This window comes from Cucumis melo, chromosome 2 (assembly GCF_025177605.1).
Source record: "Cucumis melo cultivar AY chromosome 2, USDA_Cmelo_AY_1.0, whole genome shotgun sequence".
In the NCBI taxonomy this organism is placed as follows: Eukaryota; Viridiplantae; Streptophyta; class Magnoliopsida; order Cucurbitales; family Cucurbitaceae; genus Cucumis; species Cucumis melo.
Genome location: NC_066858.1, coordinates 20,450,367 through 20,462,580, shown reverse-complemented (window position 1 = coordinate 20,462,580; position 12,214 = coordinate 20,450,367). Strand labels below are relative to the sequence as shown.

Genomic DNA, 12,214 nt, shown 5'->3' with positions numbered 1-12,214 from the left:
CTTATGTATCTTATCATTACCTTCTCATGTTTTATATACTTTTAAATGTCTAAATTATACTACGCTTCATTTAATTATTTCGATAAATTCTAATTTTGAGCCTTCGTTAGTTTGAGGAACTAATGAATTTTTTATCAAATTTAGTAAATCTAAAAGCTCGATTAAGTACGCTTGTTTGCTTGAACCGTTACTATATCACTTTCACAAAGTTACTTGAATTTTTGATAGCTTTATTAGGATCAATCTAACGGGGAATCTAATAGAAAATTAATCAATTAAAAACAACAATAGTACGCAAAAAGCGAGTTGAACTATTTTAACGTAGATAAATTATTCAAGACGGGAAGTATAAGCAACAATACTTGTAGATTCAACTCAAAATCTTCACAACAATAAAAAATAATCAATCTTTTCTCCAAGTCCCTGTTTTAGCATCACTAATGTAGCATTGCTCATTTCAACACATAAAAAATCTAATGGGGTGAGCATACAAATATGTACGAGTAAGTTAGCCCACATTTAAATGACCATCAAACAACATACAAAGCAATCACGAAATACACAACTATACCAATTGTACACATGCTCTCTATACAAGAACGACAAAAAATATCAATTACAACTTACTAAACTTGTGAATTATCCTCTGCTAATGATAATAATCAACCTCGTTAATTCTTATCCTTGAGTCTATTTTCTTTGAACGAATCTTCCAACACTGCCTACCCTCACTCGTTTTAATTCCTTGCATTTTACTTTTGCACTATTTATTTCTGTTTATTGTTTGATTAATAAAATCAACCCCATGTTACCAATGAATCCAATTTTTATTTTGTTCCCACTGGCCCACAAGCTTGTAAGGGTTCAAAATATATCATTTTGAATCAGATCTTGGAAGCTTATGATTTTAACCAATATAGACGAAAATTGTGTTAGTAATTATATAATATGAAAAAGCATATAGCATTTTGCACATCTGAAGGACATCCTAGAAGTTGAATGATTTTAAAAAAAGAAAATAAGATAATGACTTTGTACATTGTGATTGGATACAAAAATAAAGAAAAAGATCTAATGAAAAACAAAAACTATAATTAAATTAGGGAGTCATTCCTATGGAGGCCTTAGCACTCCACTGTATCCTTTTAGAAAACCGTGACCATATTTTAGATCTTAATAAATATTTGAAATAATGTCTTACTTTATCCCTTATTCTTCCATTATTTGAAATCATGATTTCATAAATTAAGTGAAAACATTCTATCAATTAAGTCATACTAGAATGTTGAAAAAAAAATCTACATCTCAAATTTCTCAAATTCGTCACATGGTTTAGTCTTTTAGTGATAGATAAAAAAATATCACCACACCACAAAATATAAATCATTGGAAGTCAAGAATAAACAACGTCCACCACAACAAACTGTAAAACTACAAAATGGAAGTTTGGGATAAACCAACAATACCACGATAAATGAAACAAAGATGTAATTGTTATATGTGGTTCACGTATGCACATACGTTTGCTAATGAATGATCATTTGGATATGTCATTTATTTTTAAAAATTATTTACTTTCTCACATAACTTTGTAATGTAATTCAACATTTTGTGTTGACTTGAACCATTAAATAAATAGAAAAGACGTTATTTGACTCAATAACTCAAAATTCAATGGAGGAAAATAATTTCTCAAAACTATTCAAGCATGTCTTTAAAATCATTCTAAGAGGCTATGGACACAAAAGAAAATAAAACAAAACCAATTAATTTCCATATGTAGATATAGTGTAATTTTCAACATAGAGTCTAAAAATCTAAATAATAAGAATAAGAATAAGTATAAGCACTAGTAAAGAAAATCATAAACAATGATCGTGTATCTCAAACAAGAAAGTCTAAATCCTACTAATCCACTACCTATCCATCTCTATATCGGTAAAAGAAGGTAGATGACATACATTTCAACTCGATATTCCACCTAGTTCATGATAACACACTCCTTTACTGTAACAACTCAAGCATCAGTCTCAGGTAGTAATTCAAGTAATGTTTTCACACAGAGGCATAACAAAGCAAAATTCCAAACCATAAGCAAGTAATTGGATTCCAAATTACGAATAGAAAACAAAGCAAGTTGAATTCATGAGAAGAAACTTAGAACCAAACAAACAATAGATCTATATCACTAATTAACCAAGTTAAACAACAAATACAACCAAGTTACAATACCAAAAAACTGAAACAAGAAGTAGAAGATTATTTAGAGAAGATTTCATCTCATTTTCTATCATCCCTAAACATTCAAATCCTTTTACTGAAAATTTATCATATAGAGAGGAGTGGGGTGTAAGCTCATTCATATATAATAAAGGTGAAATTCAAGGCTTTCTTCACAATGTGAAGTTGGTGTCCAATATATAGATAGAATGTATAAATAAACCAATTATAACCCAACAACAAAGAAGAAGGGGGAGGGGTTGCCAAGATACCATTAAATGAGAAAAGTGTGTTTGATCATCAACATGATTTTTGCTAAAAAAAACGGAAAGTTAAAAGGCTGGAAACACAATTCAACAAAAGGATCTATCAAATTACACAAGCATTCTTTGCGTTCTTAAGATGATGCTAGGAGTTTAGTTGCCCACTCTATATCCCTGGTAATGAGCAAATTAGATCTAGCCAGAAGAGGTGCAACTCGGATCACAAACAAAATGACATTTAATCAACCCAGTCTGCAATAATGGATAACATTCTTAAAAACTCAAGAGAATGATCAAAGAACAACATCATTTAAAAAATGGCAACAAACCTTAGGAGAAAGAAGAAAAGAATTGAATGTCTTCTGTCTTTGAAGACATTAAACATGCAATCTTAAGAGGCTAGTTGAAGAATTTATGGCTTTATATGATATCCAAATTCTACCAACCATTTAAATGTTATTGATTAAGTGTAAGTTCACACCTGAATGCTAAAATTTCCACGAATTCTATGTTGACCTACGCAAACATAAACCTAGATACTATAGAATAATGCAATAGAGCAAGGATTCTGAAAACAAAAATTCACTTCCTATCTAAGTGCATCAATAGTTTCAAAAAGAAATCAAACCCATACTAGACTAAAGCAAGAAAAGAAATGTGAACTTATGATCAATAACATAATACAAGTTCATTACTTTACCAATGCATTGAACAGCTCGGGTTTAAAAAACACACTACAAGATACTTCAAACATCCAAAATAGTCAGATATTTAGTGCAAGTTCCTTAAAAAGGAAAAAAAGATCATGGAGGCATTATAAGAAAATAATACCACAAACAAGAGTAGAAAGAAAGAAGCAACACAAAAGAATCATAAAAAAAGCCAATCTTATTAAGTTAAAATGTAAGAGATTTTGATAGAGTCTAAAAGAGGTTAACTTCTAACTTCTCATTCTTAAATTCTCCTACTTGATGAAAGCTAATAGGAAGAACAAAAAAAAAACTTAAAAATGAAAGAACAAAGAAATGAGGAGATAGTAGCCTCGTGTGAAAAAGATAAGTCTTACGTGCTCTTCCTTCCACTTAGATGGGCTCATGGGATTTTTCCCTACAGTTAACCTTCGGAGGTCCATGGTAGTCTGCAAATATCAACAAAGAAGGTTAAAGTTAAAAAAAAAAAAAAAAAAAAAATTATTTATTCATCTTTTGATGTTTTATTTTACTTTAATTTTTTTTTATTTGTTCATCTTCTTTCTCCAAGTACAAACATTACAAAAGAAACATACAGAATTCAAATCCATGTGTAGAGTGTAATCTTGTAAAAAAAACTCTCGAAGTTGAAATTTAAAGAAGGCTAAATAAACCGATATGAGTAATTTCACTAATCAACAGCTGACTAAATCCTTTTAGGTTACCTATCCTTTGATCTCATTTTGTCAAACTCATAAATGCAAACAACACCTCCATCAGCCAAAACCATTGCACCTCCTTCAAAATAAAACTCTCGCTGGATTGCAGAAACAAGTGAAAATAATAAGGCAGCTTTTGGAATGGAATAAAAACGTCCACATTTATTAAAAAAAATTATAGAAAACAATGCAAAACAAAACTTCAAACCAATATAAGCAGAAAGCAAAATAAAATTGAGCACTCACAGAACTCTCGGTCATCTAATGCAGTTTAATTAAATCCTCAAATTAAAGTTACCATGTGCAGAAACGGTTTCATCTTCATGTTCTTCAATTGATTTTTCTCTTCTCCTATATTTCATCCTCATATCTTTCTATATTAGGTTCTATTGTAGATATTTCAACCATCTTCGAAAGTAGTTATTTGTTATATAATTATGTATTAATATACACACATATACTTTATTTGAAAATGCTTGTTCCAATGTAAAAATTGTAGCACTGACAGAGATACTTCCATGGGAGACGCCAAATATAATGGAGACAATCGACAAGAAATTCAAGTACAAAACTAATTCTCATTGAGACACTAATTCAAAACCAAAACATGCCAGCATTATAAGGGAATACAGTGTGGGCTTCACTAAAAGATAGTTTTCTTTGATGTCATTGGGGAATTAATACAAACATAACACAGTTCAAACTTTATATTTGGGTTCAGTAAAAACCTCAAAAGAAATGGGAAGATGATGGAATTGAAACTTAGACTCAATATGTTGTCGATTATAGTTTGAAAAACTAGCAATTGTAACTCCAAAGTGATAAAAAGGCCCTTGCTTGCCCATATCCTTCTCTTTCTTTTAACAATTTCTCCTCAAGTAGATAAAGCAAATTACAAAACAAAAAAAACTGAGCAAAAAACTAATTTATTCACAAAAATGATACAAAAATGCGAAAATATATATATGATTGGTTTTTTTCTTCAAGCTATTAGGCATAAAACCCTTTTCTAAAAGAAACTCAGAAAAGAAAAATGGCATAAAAAATTTCTGACCTTTTAGTCCAGTCACAATGAGTCTTCCACGTTGCATAACGCTTTGAAAGTTCTTTCTATATCTCTTCTTGTTATAAAGTCATCATGACGGAAAAGGGCATTTTTCAAACCATTTTCTTTTCTTTCTTCTAGATTTAACTCAAAAAATTTCTGACCTTTTAGTCCAGTCACAAAACAAAATTCTTTCAGCCCAAATTCTACTATATGTCCATTGAAGTTGAAAGCAAGGATATTAGTGTTTTTTGTATGGCATTATTTTCTTAATAGAAAATTCATGAATTGTGTGGATATTTTGGCTATTTTAATGTTAAAGAACTGACCAAAAGGACTGTTTGTCAAAACTAGAGAAAGAATTCTTTGGTCTATTTTGGACTTGATCTGATTCAATGTTTTCTAAATTGTAGTATACAGTAATTTTAAGGTTTTTTTGTTCATCTTCCATAATAATGTCATTTGGATAGTGTTTCACCTGTTGAAAGACATAATAAACAGTATGTTTCAAACAAGGTTAAGTTTTAACAAATTTACAAATACAGAGCGCTATACAGAAAAATATACCCAAATATACAATGTTATACAGACAGATATTCACATTCTAGTTTGTTACCTTTATTTCTTTTTCTAGTCTGTTACCTTTATTTCTTTTTCTTTCTTTTGTCTTTACTTTACACTTTATTGATTTTCTACATGCTTGTTGCTTCTTGCTCACCATCTTTTTGTAAAAAAGAAAATTAATATAAATTATTCAATGAAATACAAACAATAAAATATATACAATTAGTATAGAAACAGACGTCTTCGTATGCGGGATAGATCGTGATAGATATAGATAGATCGAAATATATATAGATTTAGACCTTTTTGTATACGAGATAGATAGTGACAGATATATATAGATGATGGAGATATATCGAAATGAATATAGATTCAAACCTCTTTATATACAAATCAAATCATCGATCGCGACAGTTCTGTTGAAGTAGTTACTAGGATATAAACGATTGACGAGGAAGATGATGAATGAAAAAGTCTGAGCAAGTTCCTTCACCTTTTTATAGCCCCTTTCATTTTTATGATATTTTTATAATTACGAGTTATTAGAGTTTTTCTAAATGATCGTTTATACTTGTATATACGATAGTTGAAGCTACTTTACATGATCGTCTATATCTAAACTTTTTTGTCATCTTTTATTGTTTTTTACCTTATCGTTTATATATGGTAATATACAGTATCGTGTATGATGATCGTTTTTTATCGTTTATATTTTCATACATGATCAGACACACATATGTAATATCGTTAAAGATAATTTACACGATCATTTATATCTACTACTAGAAAAATGGATTTTAATGACACTACTAATCAAGACATTGTGTCATTAAAAATAAAAAAAGGATGGGGTGGAGTAAAATGTATCATTAAAAATATAAAATGCAGAATTTTTAATAACACATTTTTTGCGTCGTTATTTAATTTTTTTTGACACAAATTTTACGTCGTTAATTAACAACGTAATTTTTGTGTCATTAAAATATTTTTCTTAAAAAAATAATTATTCCCTTTCGTCGGCAACACTTTCCCTTCCTCTCGCAAACACACTCGCAAAAACCCTTCAAATGCTTTGGCTGACGCAGTCTCTCTCTGGCAAACGCTCTCCAATTCGTGAAAGCACAACTTTCCCTCTCTCTCGCAAACGCTCCAGCCGCCGTAGATCTCGACTTTCTCTCTCTCTTGAAAATGCTCTTGGTGTCATTTGAAGGAGCTCACCAAACGCTCGCAAAAACCCTCGCATCCGCTGTGATACACGTTCGCCGTCGAAATCAACCTCTAGCCACTGCTGTCTCTTCCTCTTCCCTATTCATCTTCGTTCGTCGTCTCAAGTTGTTCGATGCTTCTCCTCCCTCATCCGTTTGATGCAAAATCTAGAAAATATCCATGTGAATCCACATAATGCAGAGGTACAAAAACAACTAAATGAGAATCCATTCCTTTTCTCATCCTTTTCAGTTGGGAGAAGCTCTCTTTTTGTGAGTTATTTTGTTCCTGTATAATTGTTAGATGGAGTTTTTGTTTCTTTAAGGAATTGAAAATTTTTAATGGGTAGCTGTAGGAAGAAATCGACAAAACACATCTGGAAGTGCCTTTCAATCGCAATCACAAGTGCGTTTTTTGTTTCCTTTTTCCGATATTTGTGTTTGTTCTACCGTACAAATATTTAATGGGAAATTTGATGGATTTTCTCTTCTGGGTTCTTATTGTTTCTTTTTTATTAGGTTGGTGGTAAAAATTGTGGCTAAAGTGAAAGATGAACATAAGCTATTTGATGAAATGCGAAGGAGAATTTTAAGTTTTAAGAACCACAAGTATTTGTAAGTAGTAGTTGGTTAATGAATAAGCAATCTTAAGGCTGTTTGTATGGATAAAGTAAAACAATTGGGATTGTTATTTCTAATCCAAGGGTTTCTTTTTTAAACAAGGAGCATTTGGAGCATTTTCAAGTTCTTGCAGAACTACAAGTCCCTTACGTAATTGAGCAAGATGATGAGCAAGGACTCTATGTTTTTTTCTTTGATTCGTTTTACCTTCTTATGTTTTTGGTCCTTTTTTTTACTATCGGCCATAAGTTAAGTTCATTGTTTTAGAATTACCTTGGATATTTGAACACAAGCTCAAAATTGATATTTTCCTAAGAGAGAATCTTACGCTTTTCATTATTATTATTACTATTATTTTTAAGAAGTAGAAAACAAGATTTCATTCTTAGCACTAAACAAAATTCTTAAATATAAATTTGAATTTTATGTCCATGGAAATAGTTTATTGGTTGGACCATACGTGCTAAGATTTCTAAATATTAAAATAAAAGGCTCAAGTTAGTCCTGAACGTTAGATTTTCAATTTTGTGTCTATTAGATTTCTTACAGATTTAAAGTTTACCGACTAAATTTGTTATTTAACCATACATAGTATTCTGCATTAATCATTCATTGTTTATGCAAGTGCTGAATTTTTCTTTGAACAGATTCTGAATAGATCATTACACTTTTTCTTGTTTTGATTGAATATACTTTTTGACCAACATTCTGCCGTATTTATCTTCTTATAGAGGTTAACTAACTGTTGCTACATTTGCAGCTGGTCGGTGGAGATGCCGATTGATTTCTATATAAACGGCACAGCTATATTAGTATGTCTTAAATTCCTCATCATTTACCCTTGTTGTTTCGGTGTCTGCACTCAATTAGCCAGTGAACCTATATTTTTAACGAGACCATCAAATTAGACATTAATGAAACTTGTACACAAGGGTAGGTGCAATATATATGAATATCAAAATAACGTTATCGTTTGTTATCGTTTAGCGTTTATTTTTTATCGTTTATATATATTTGGTAATTTACAAGATCGTGTATCAATTGTATATTATTCTACATGATGGCGTCTAATAATCGTTTATTAACATTAATCGGGCGCGCGGACAATTAATCGCACATTTATTAGGGTATTTTTGGTATTTCACATGGTGGGTCTATGGATTTTTCGTTTCTGAAATTGTTCTATAGAGTGTAAATAATTTTCCACTTTGTTATGTTATTGAATAGACCCCTCGTAAATATGTTATCGGTTTGTTAAATTTTTTTATAAAAAAACCCTAAATTCAATTCACTATTTTCTTTTTCTTATTGAGTATTAGTTTGGATTTTTTCTATTAGTTTGATTTGCTTTTTTTCTAAAAGTTTTGTTTAATTTATGGTTGGCAACAATACCGATAAAATCGAAGCTGACATTATCGGAAAATATTGGCATACACGATTGGTATAACTAAGAGGAATTTCCAATGGCATCCCCTAAAAATGGGCTACATTAAAATATACTGAAATCTTGCCCATGTTATATGCATATTGTATGCACAATCTTTCTCTTGTTTTCTAATCCATTTTAGTTTGAATAAAAAGGAACACACACAAGTTCCATTGGTTTACCTTGCTTCTAACTAAATCTATTGAATTTATTTTGTATACAAAGTTTGACTTGCAAACTAAAAATGTTTTTCAATTATTCAATAACTAAAATACTTCTAAAATTTTGTAATCTAAAAAAGAAATACAATTGAGATTGAGAATATGTTTTCGTTTAAAAGAGTCAAAGCTTGATTATTACGATGCTTAATGAATTAATTAACCTCCTTAATCTATATACACTCGATTATATGTGATCAATATATCCAATATTAAATGATAGAACAAATTAAAAGTGAGATTCAATCATTTGACATAACATTTTTTCCATTAGAAAATAGTTTTATACTCTATCTCTATATTAATTGTAATATTAAAAAATGGTTTTTAGAAAACACTTTTTTTTTGACAAATTTGTTGTCCCTGTTTAATTTGGACATGTTTATAAGTGGTTTTAGAATGGTTGAAATTGTTTTCTCTACGATTTCAAAATTATTATAAAATATTTTTTTAATCATTCAAATTAATTTCGATAGTATTATAATTATATTGATTTTAAAAGTCTAAAATTATATATAAATATTTAAATAGCAAAAATGATTTTAACAATTTCAACGTGAATTCCAATATACTTATTGTCATGGATCTGTGTGCTATGTATAGATCGTTGGGGTTTGATAGAGATTAAAATTGGACACCATACAACAAGTTTTATTTCAATCCACTAAAATAACGAGTAATAGATAGGTAAGTGTAATAAAAATCATTCACCTTTAAAATAGCAATAAAATGGTCGACACTAGTAGATTAATTAATGTTGATCAAAGGTGCTAAACTAATTAAACAAAAATCTAGAAAACTCGATGTTGACTCTGGAAACGAACACGCCCCATAGTGGGTTGCTACTTGCTAGTACCATAACCTCAACCTTGGAACTTCAATTCTTATCTATGCTAAGACAGGTAACATATCCCTAGCTAACCCTAGAGGACCTTATAATATAATTATAAAATTATATATTACATAGTTCTAAGACCTGTCTACAAACAACTTGATGGCTGAACTAAACCAGCAGCACTTCCTTCAGCATGACTACATGAAGCTTCAGCTGCTTCATTCTTATAACTCAACTCCACATCCTCCAAAGTTATGTCATTGCATGGAAATTTCGAGCTACAATCGAATTTCATCGCAACTTGCGTCGCTGATGTTCCGTGTATGTTTCGATATGTCACATCGCTGATTTTAACTCCAGAATCCTAATTATACAAAAAGAATAAATAAGATAAGAAATATTCTATAGAAAAAAAAAAGTTGTGATTAGATAACTAAATTGCTTGCATAAACATGCATTGAAAAAAAAAAACTTTTTTAAAACGGAAATCCATACTGACCTGTCCAGGACAACCTTTGTTGTCGGGGCAATAATTTTGATCAATAATGATAGGATTTTCCACATTGACCATTACAATGTCTTGAAAGATAACGCTTCTTGCAAATCCATTGCTCGGCTTTCCCCATGTTTTAATTCTGACCCCATTTTGTGTGTTTGTGAATGTAGCAGATTTAACTGTTACATTCTCAACACCATCTTCTTGCACTTCTCTTCCTAAACTCCCAATGCTGATAACCAAATAAAAGTTATATCTTAGCTTTAATTGTCAAGGTTAAACTTTTATTAATTTTTTTCAATTGAGTACCTGATTCCATGTCCAGGTCCACAAGCAACATTCTCAATCCACAAGTTCGACGTGCCAGGACCTATTGAAATGCAATCGTCGCCCGTGCCAATTATAGAGTTGAGGATAGTAACCGTTGAGGATAATGCTACGTGAATGCCGTCGGTGTTTGGGCTATTACCAGCAGCTGATATCTTCAGTCCTTGTGCTTTCACATTTTGACAACCATTGATTACTATGTGGAACATTTGACTATTTAGTGACGTTAAGCCACTAACCATTATATTCTTTGAATTGGAAAATTCCAACGACTGCACCAGAGGAGGAAAAAATAATATTTGACAATGTTTTATAATTAGAAAGAAAATCTCCGTGGAAGGAAATAAATAAAAATGGTAACTTACGTAAAAAAAACATGGGCTAAAATATATATGGTTCAATTTTAGTCCACTAATCGCTGCTCAAAGTCTTTTTCATTTTTTTAAATAAACTAAATTTTTATATAAAAAATTGTAATATGTCATATGTGTATAAATTAAAAGTACATAGTTAAAATTGGAGACTAAATAATATTTGGACAAATTTAATTTACCGTGGCTCCGGAGGGGCAAGAGCTTTTGGAATTCTTGCAAGCCCATAATCCAAATCCTTGGGCATCAAGAACGCCACCAAACACGTTAACACCATCAACACGTTTAAAAGTGATCCAATTTCCTGAATTTGCAATCACAGCATAGTTTGATGGAGCCAAAAGCGTCCCATCAATTCGTATAGTGATATCATTATTATTGCAAGGCCCTTCAAATGCTATACTTTTCACATAGAATCTCCCTTTTGGAACATAAATGGACACGGCTGTCGTTGCACGACATGCACTAGCCCAAGCTTCCTCGAACGCCTGCGATGAGTCGGTTCCGATGTTGGGTTTTGCACCGAAATCGACTACGTTAAAGGTGGAAGCCGAGGCCAAAGTGAGGAAGAGGAAAAGAATGAATAAGGTTTTGTGAAGAGCCATAATAAAGTGAGACGAAAGAGTTGAGAATGTGGGTGTGTTGTGGTGGGGAAATTGGATGGGTTTTGAGGGGTTTATATAGACTACAGAGGGGGGGGAGAAATATAACTAATTCCTTTGTTGGAAAATTTAGGTCTAAAAGGATGTTTCTCTTATGCTTTTTTAAAATTTAAAAAAAAAAAAAAAAAAAAAAAAAAAAAAAAAAAAAAAAACTTCGAAAATTGAGGATTGATTGAAAAGGAGTTTTCTTTATTTATGGCTTTAATCACTGAATGTGGGCAAATGAAATGACCAATATGGCCTCACATGTTTTCTTTCTTTCTTTTTTCGTTTTGGAGGAAAAAAAATGTTGAACCCTTACGCAATGTGTGCCTTAATTCCTTCTCATTATGTCAAAATAATTTGAAGTTTAGGGTTCTTCAAAATAAAACAAATAAATTAAAATAATATATATAGATTTTGAAGATAAACAACTCAAAAGGAAAAATAAAAAATAATAATAAAGCACTCAGGATAAGGAGTTTGAATGATGGTAAATTCTTGGCCCTTTTAAAGCTTTCCGTGTAGTATGTTGAGTCGAAAAAAATAAAAATAATTGAGGTAAAATGACATA

At 30.8% G+C, this 12,214-nt stretch overlaps 2 protein-coding genes across 2 annotated transcripts; one reads left to right on the top strand and one right to left on the bottom strand.

Annotated features, from left to right (window-relative positions):
* Positions 1-6,525: 6,525 nt before the first annotated feature.
* Positions 6,526-8,110, top strand: LOC127148300 (uncharacterized). The gene is made up of 5 exons (XM_051081781.1): positions 6,526-6,978; positions 7,062-7,111; positions 7,225-7,320; positions 7,410-7,476; positions 8,087-8,110. The coding sequence occupies exons 1-5, from the start codon at positions 6,865-6,867 to the stop codon at positions 8,108-8,110; spliced, it is 351 nt and encodes a 116-aa protein (XP_050937738.1). The 5' UTR covers positions 6,526-6,864.
* Positions 8,111-9,658: 1,548 nt separating this feature from the next.
* Positions 9,659-11,645, bottom strand: LOC127148086 (polygalacturonase-like). The gene is made up of 4 exons (XM_051080914.1): positions 11,182-11,645; positions 10,611-10,900; positions 10,305-10,533; positions 9,659-10,169 (listed from the first exon to the last, which is right to left on the bottom strand). The coding sequence occupies exons 1-4, from the start codon at positions 11,602-11,604 to the stop codon at positions 9,951-9,953; spliced, it is 1,161 nt and encodes a 386-aa protein (XP_050936871.1). The 5' UTR covers positions 11,605-11,645; the 3' UTR covers positions 9,659-9,950.
* Positions 11,646-12,214: the final 569 nt, after the last annotated feature.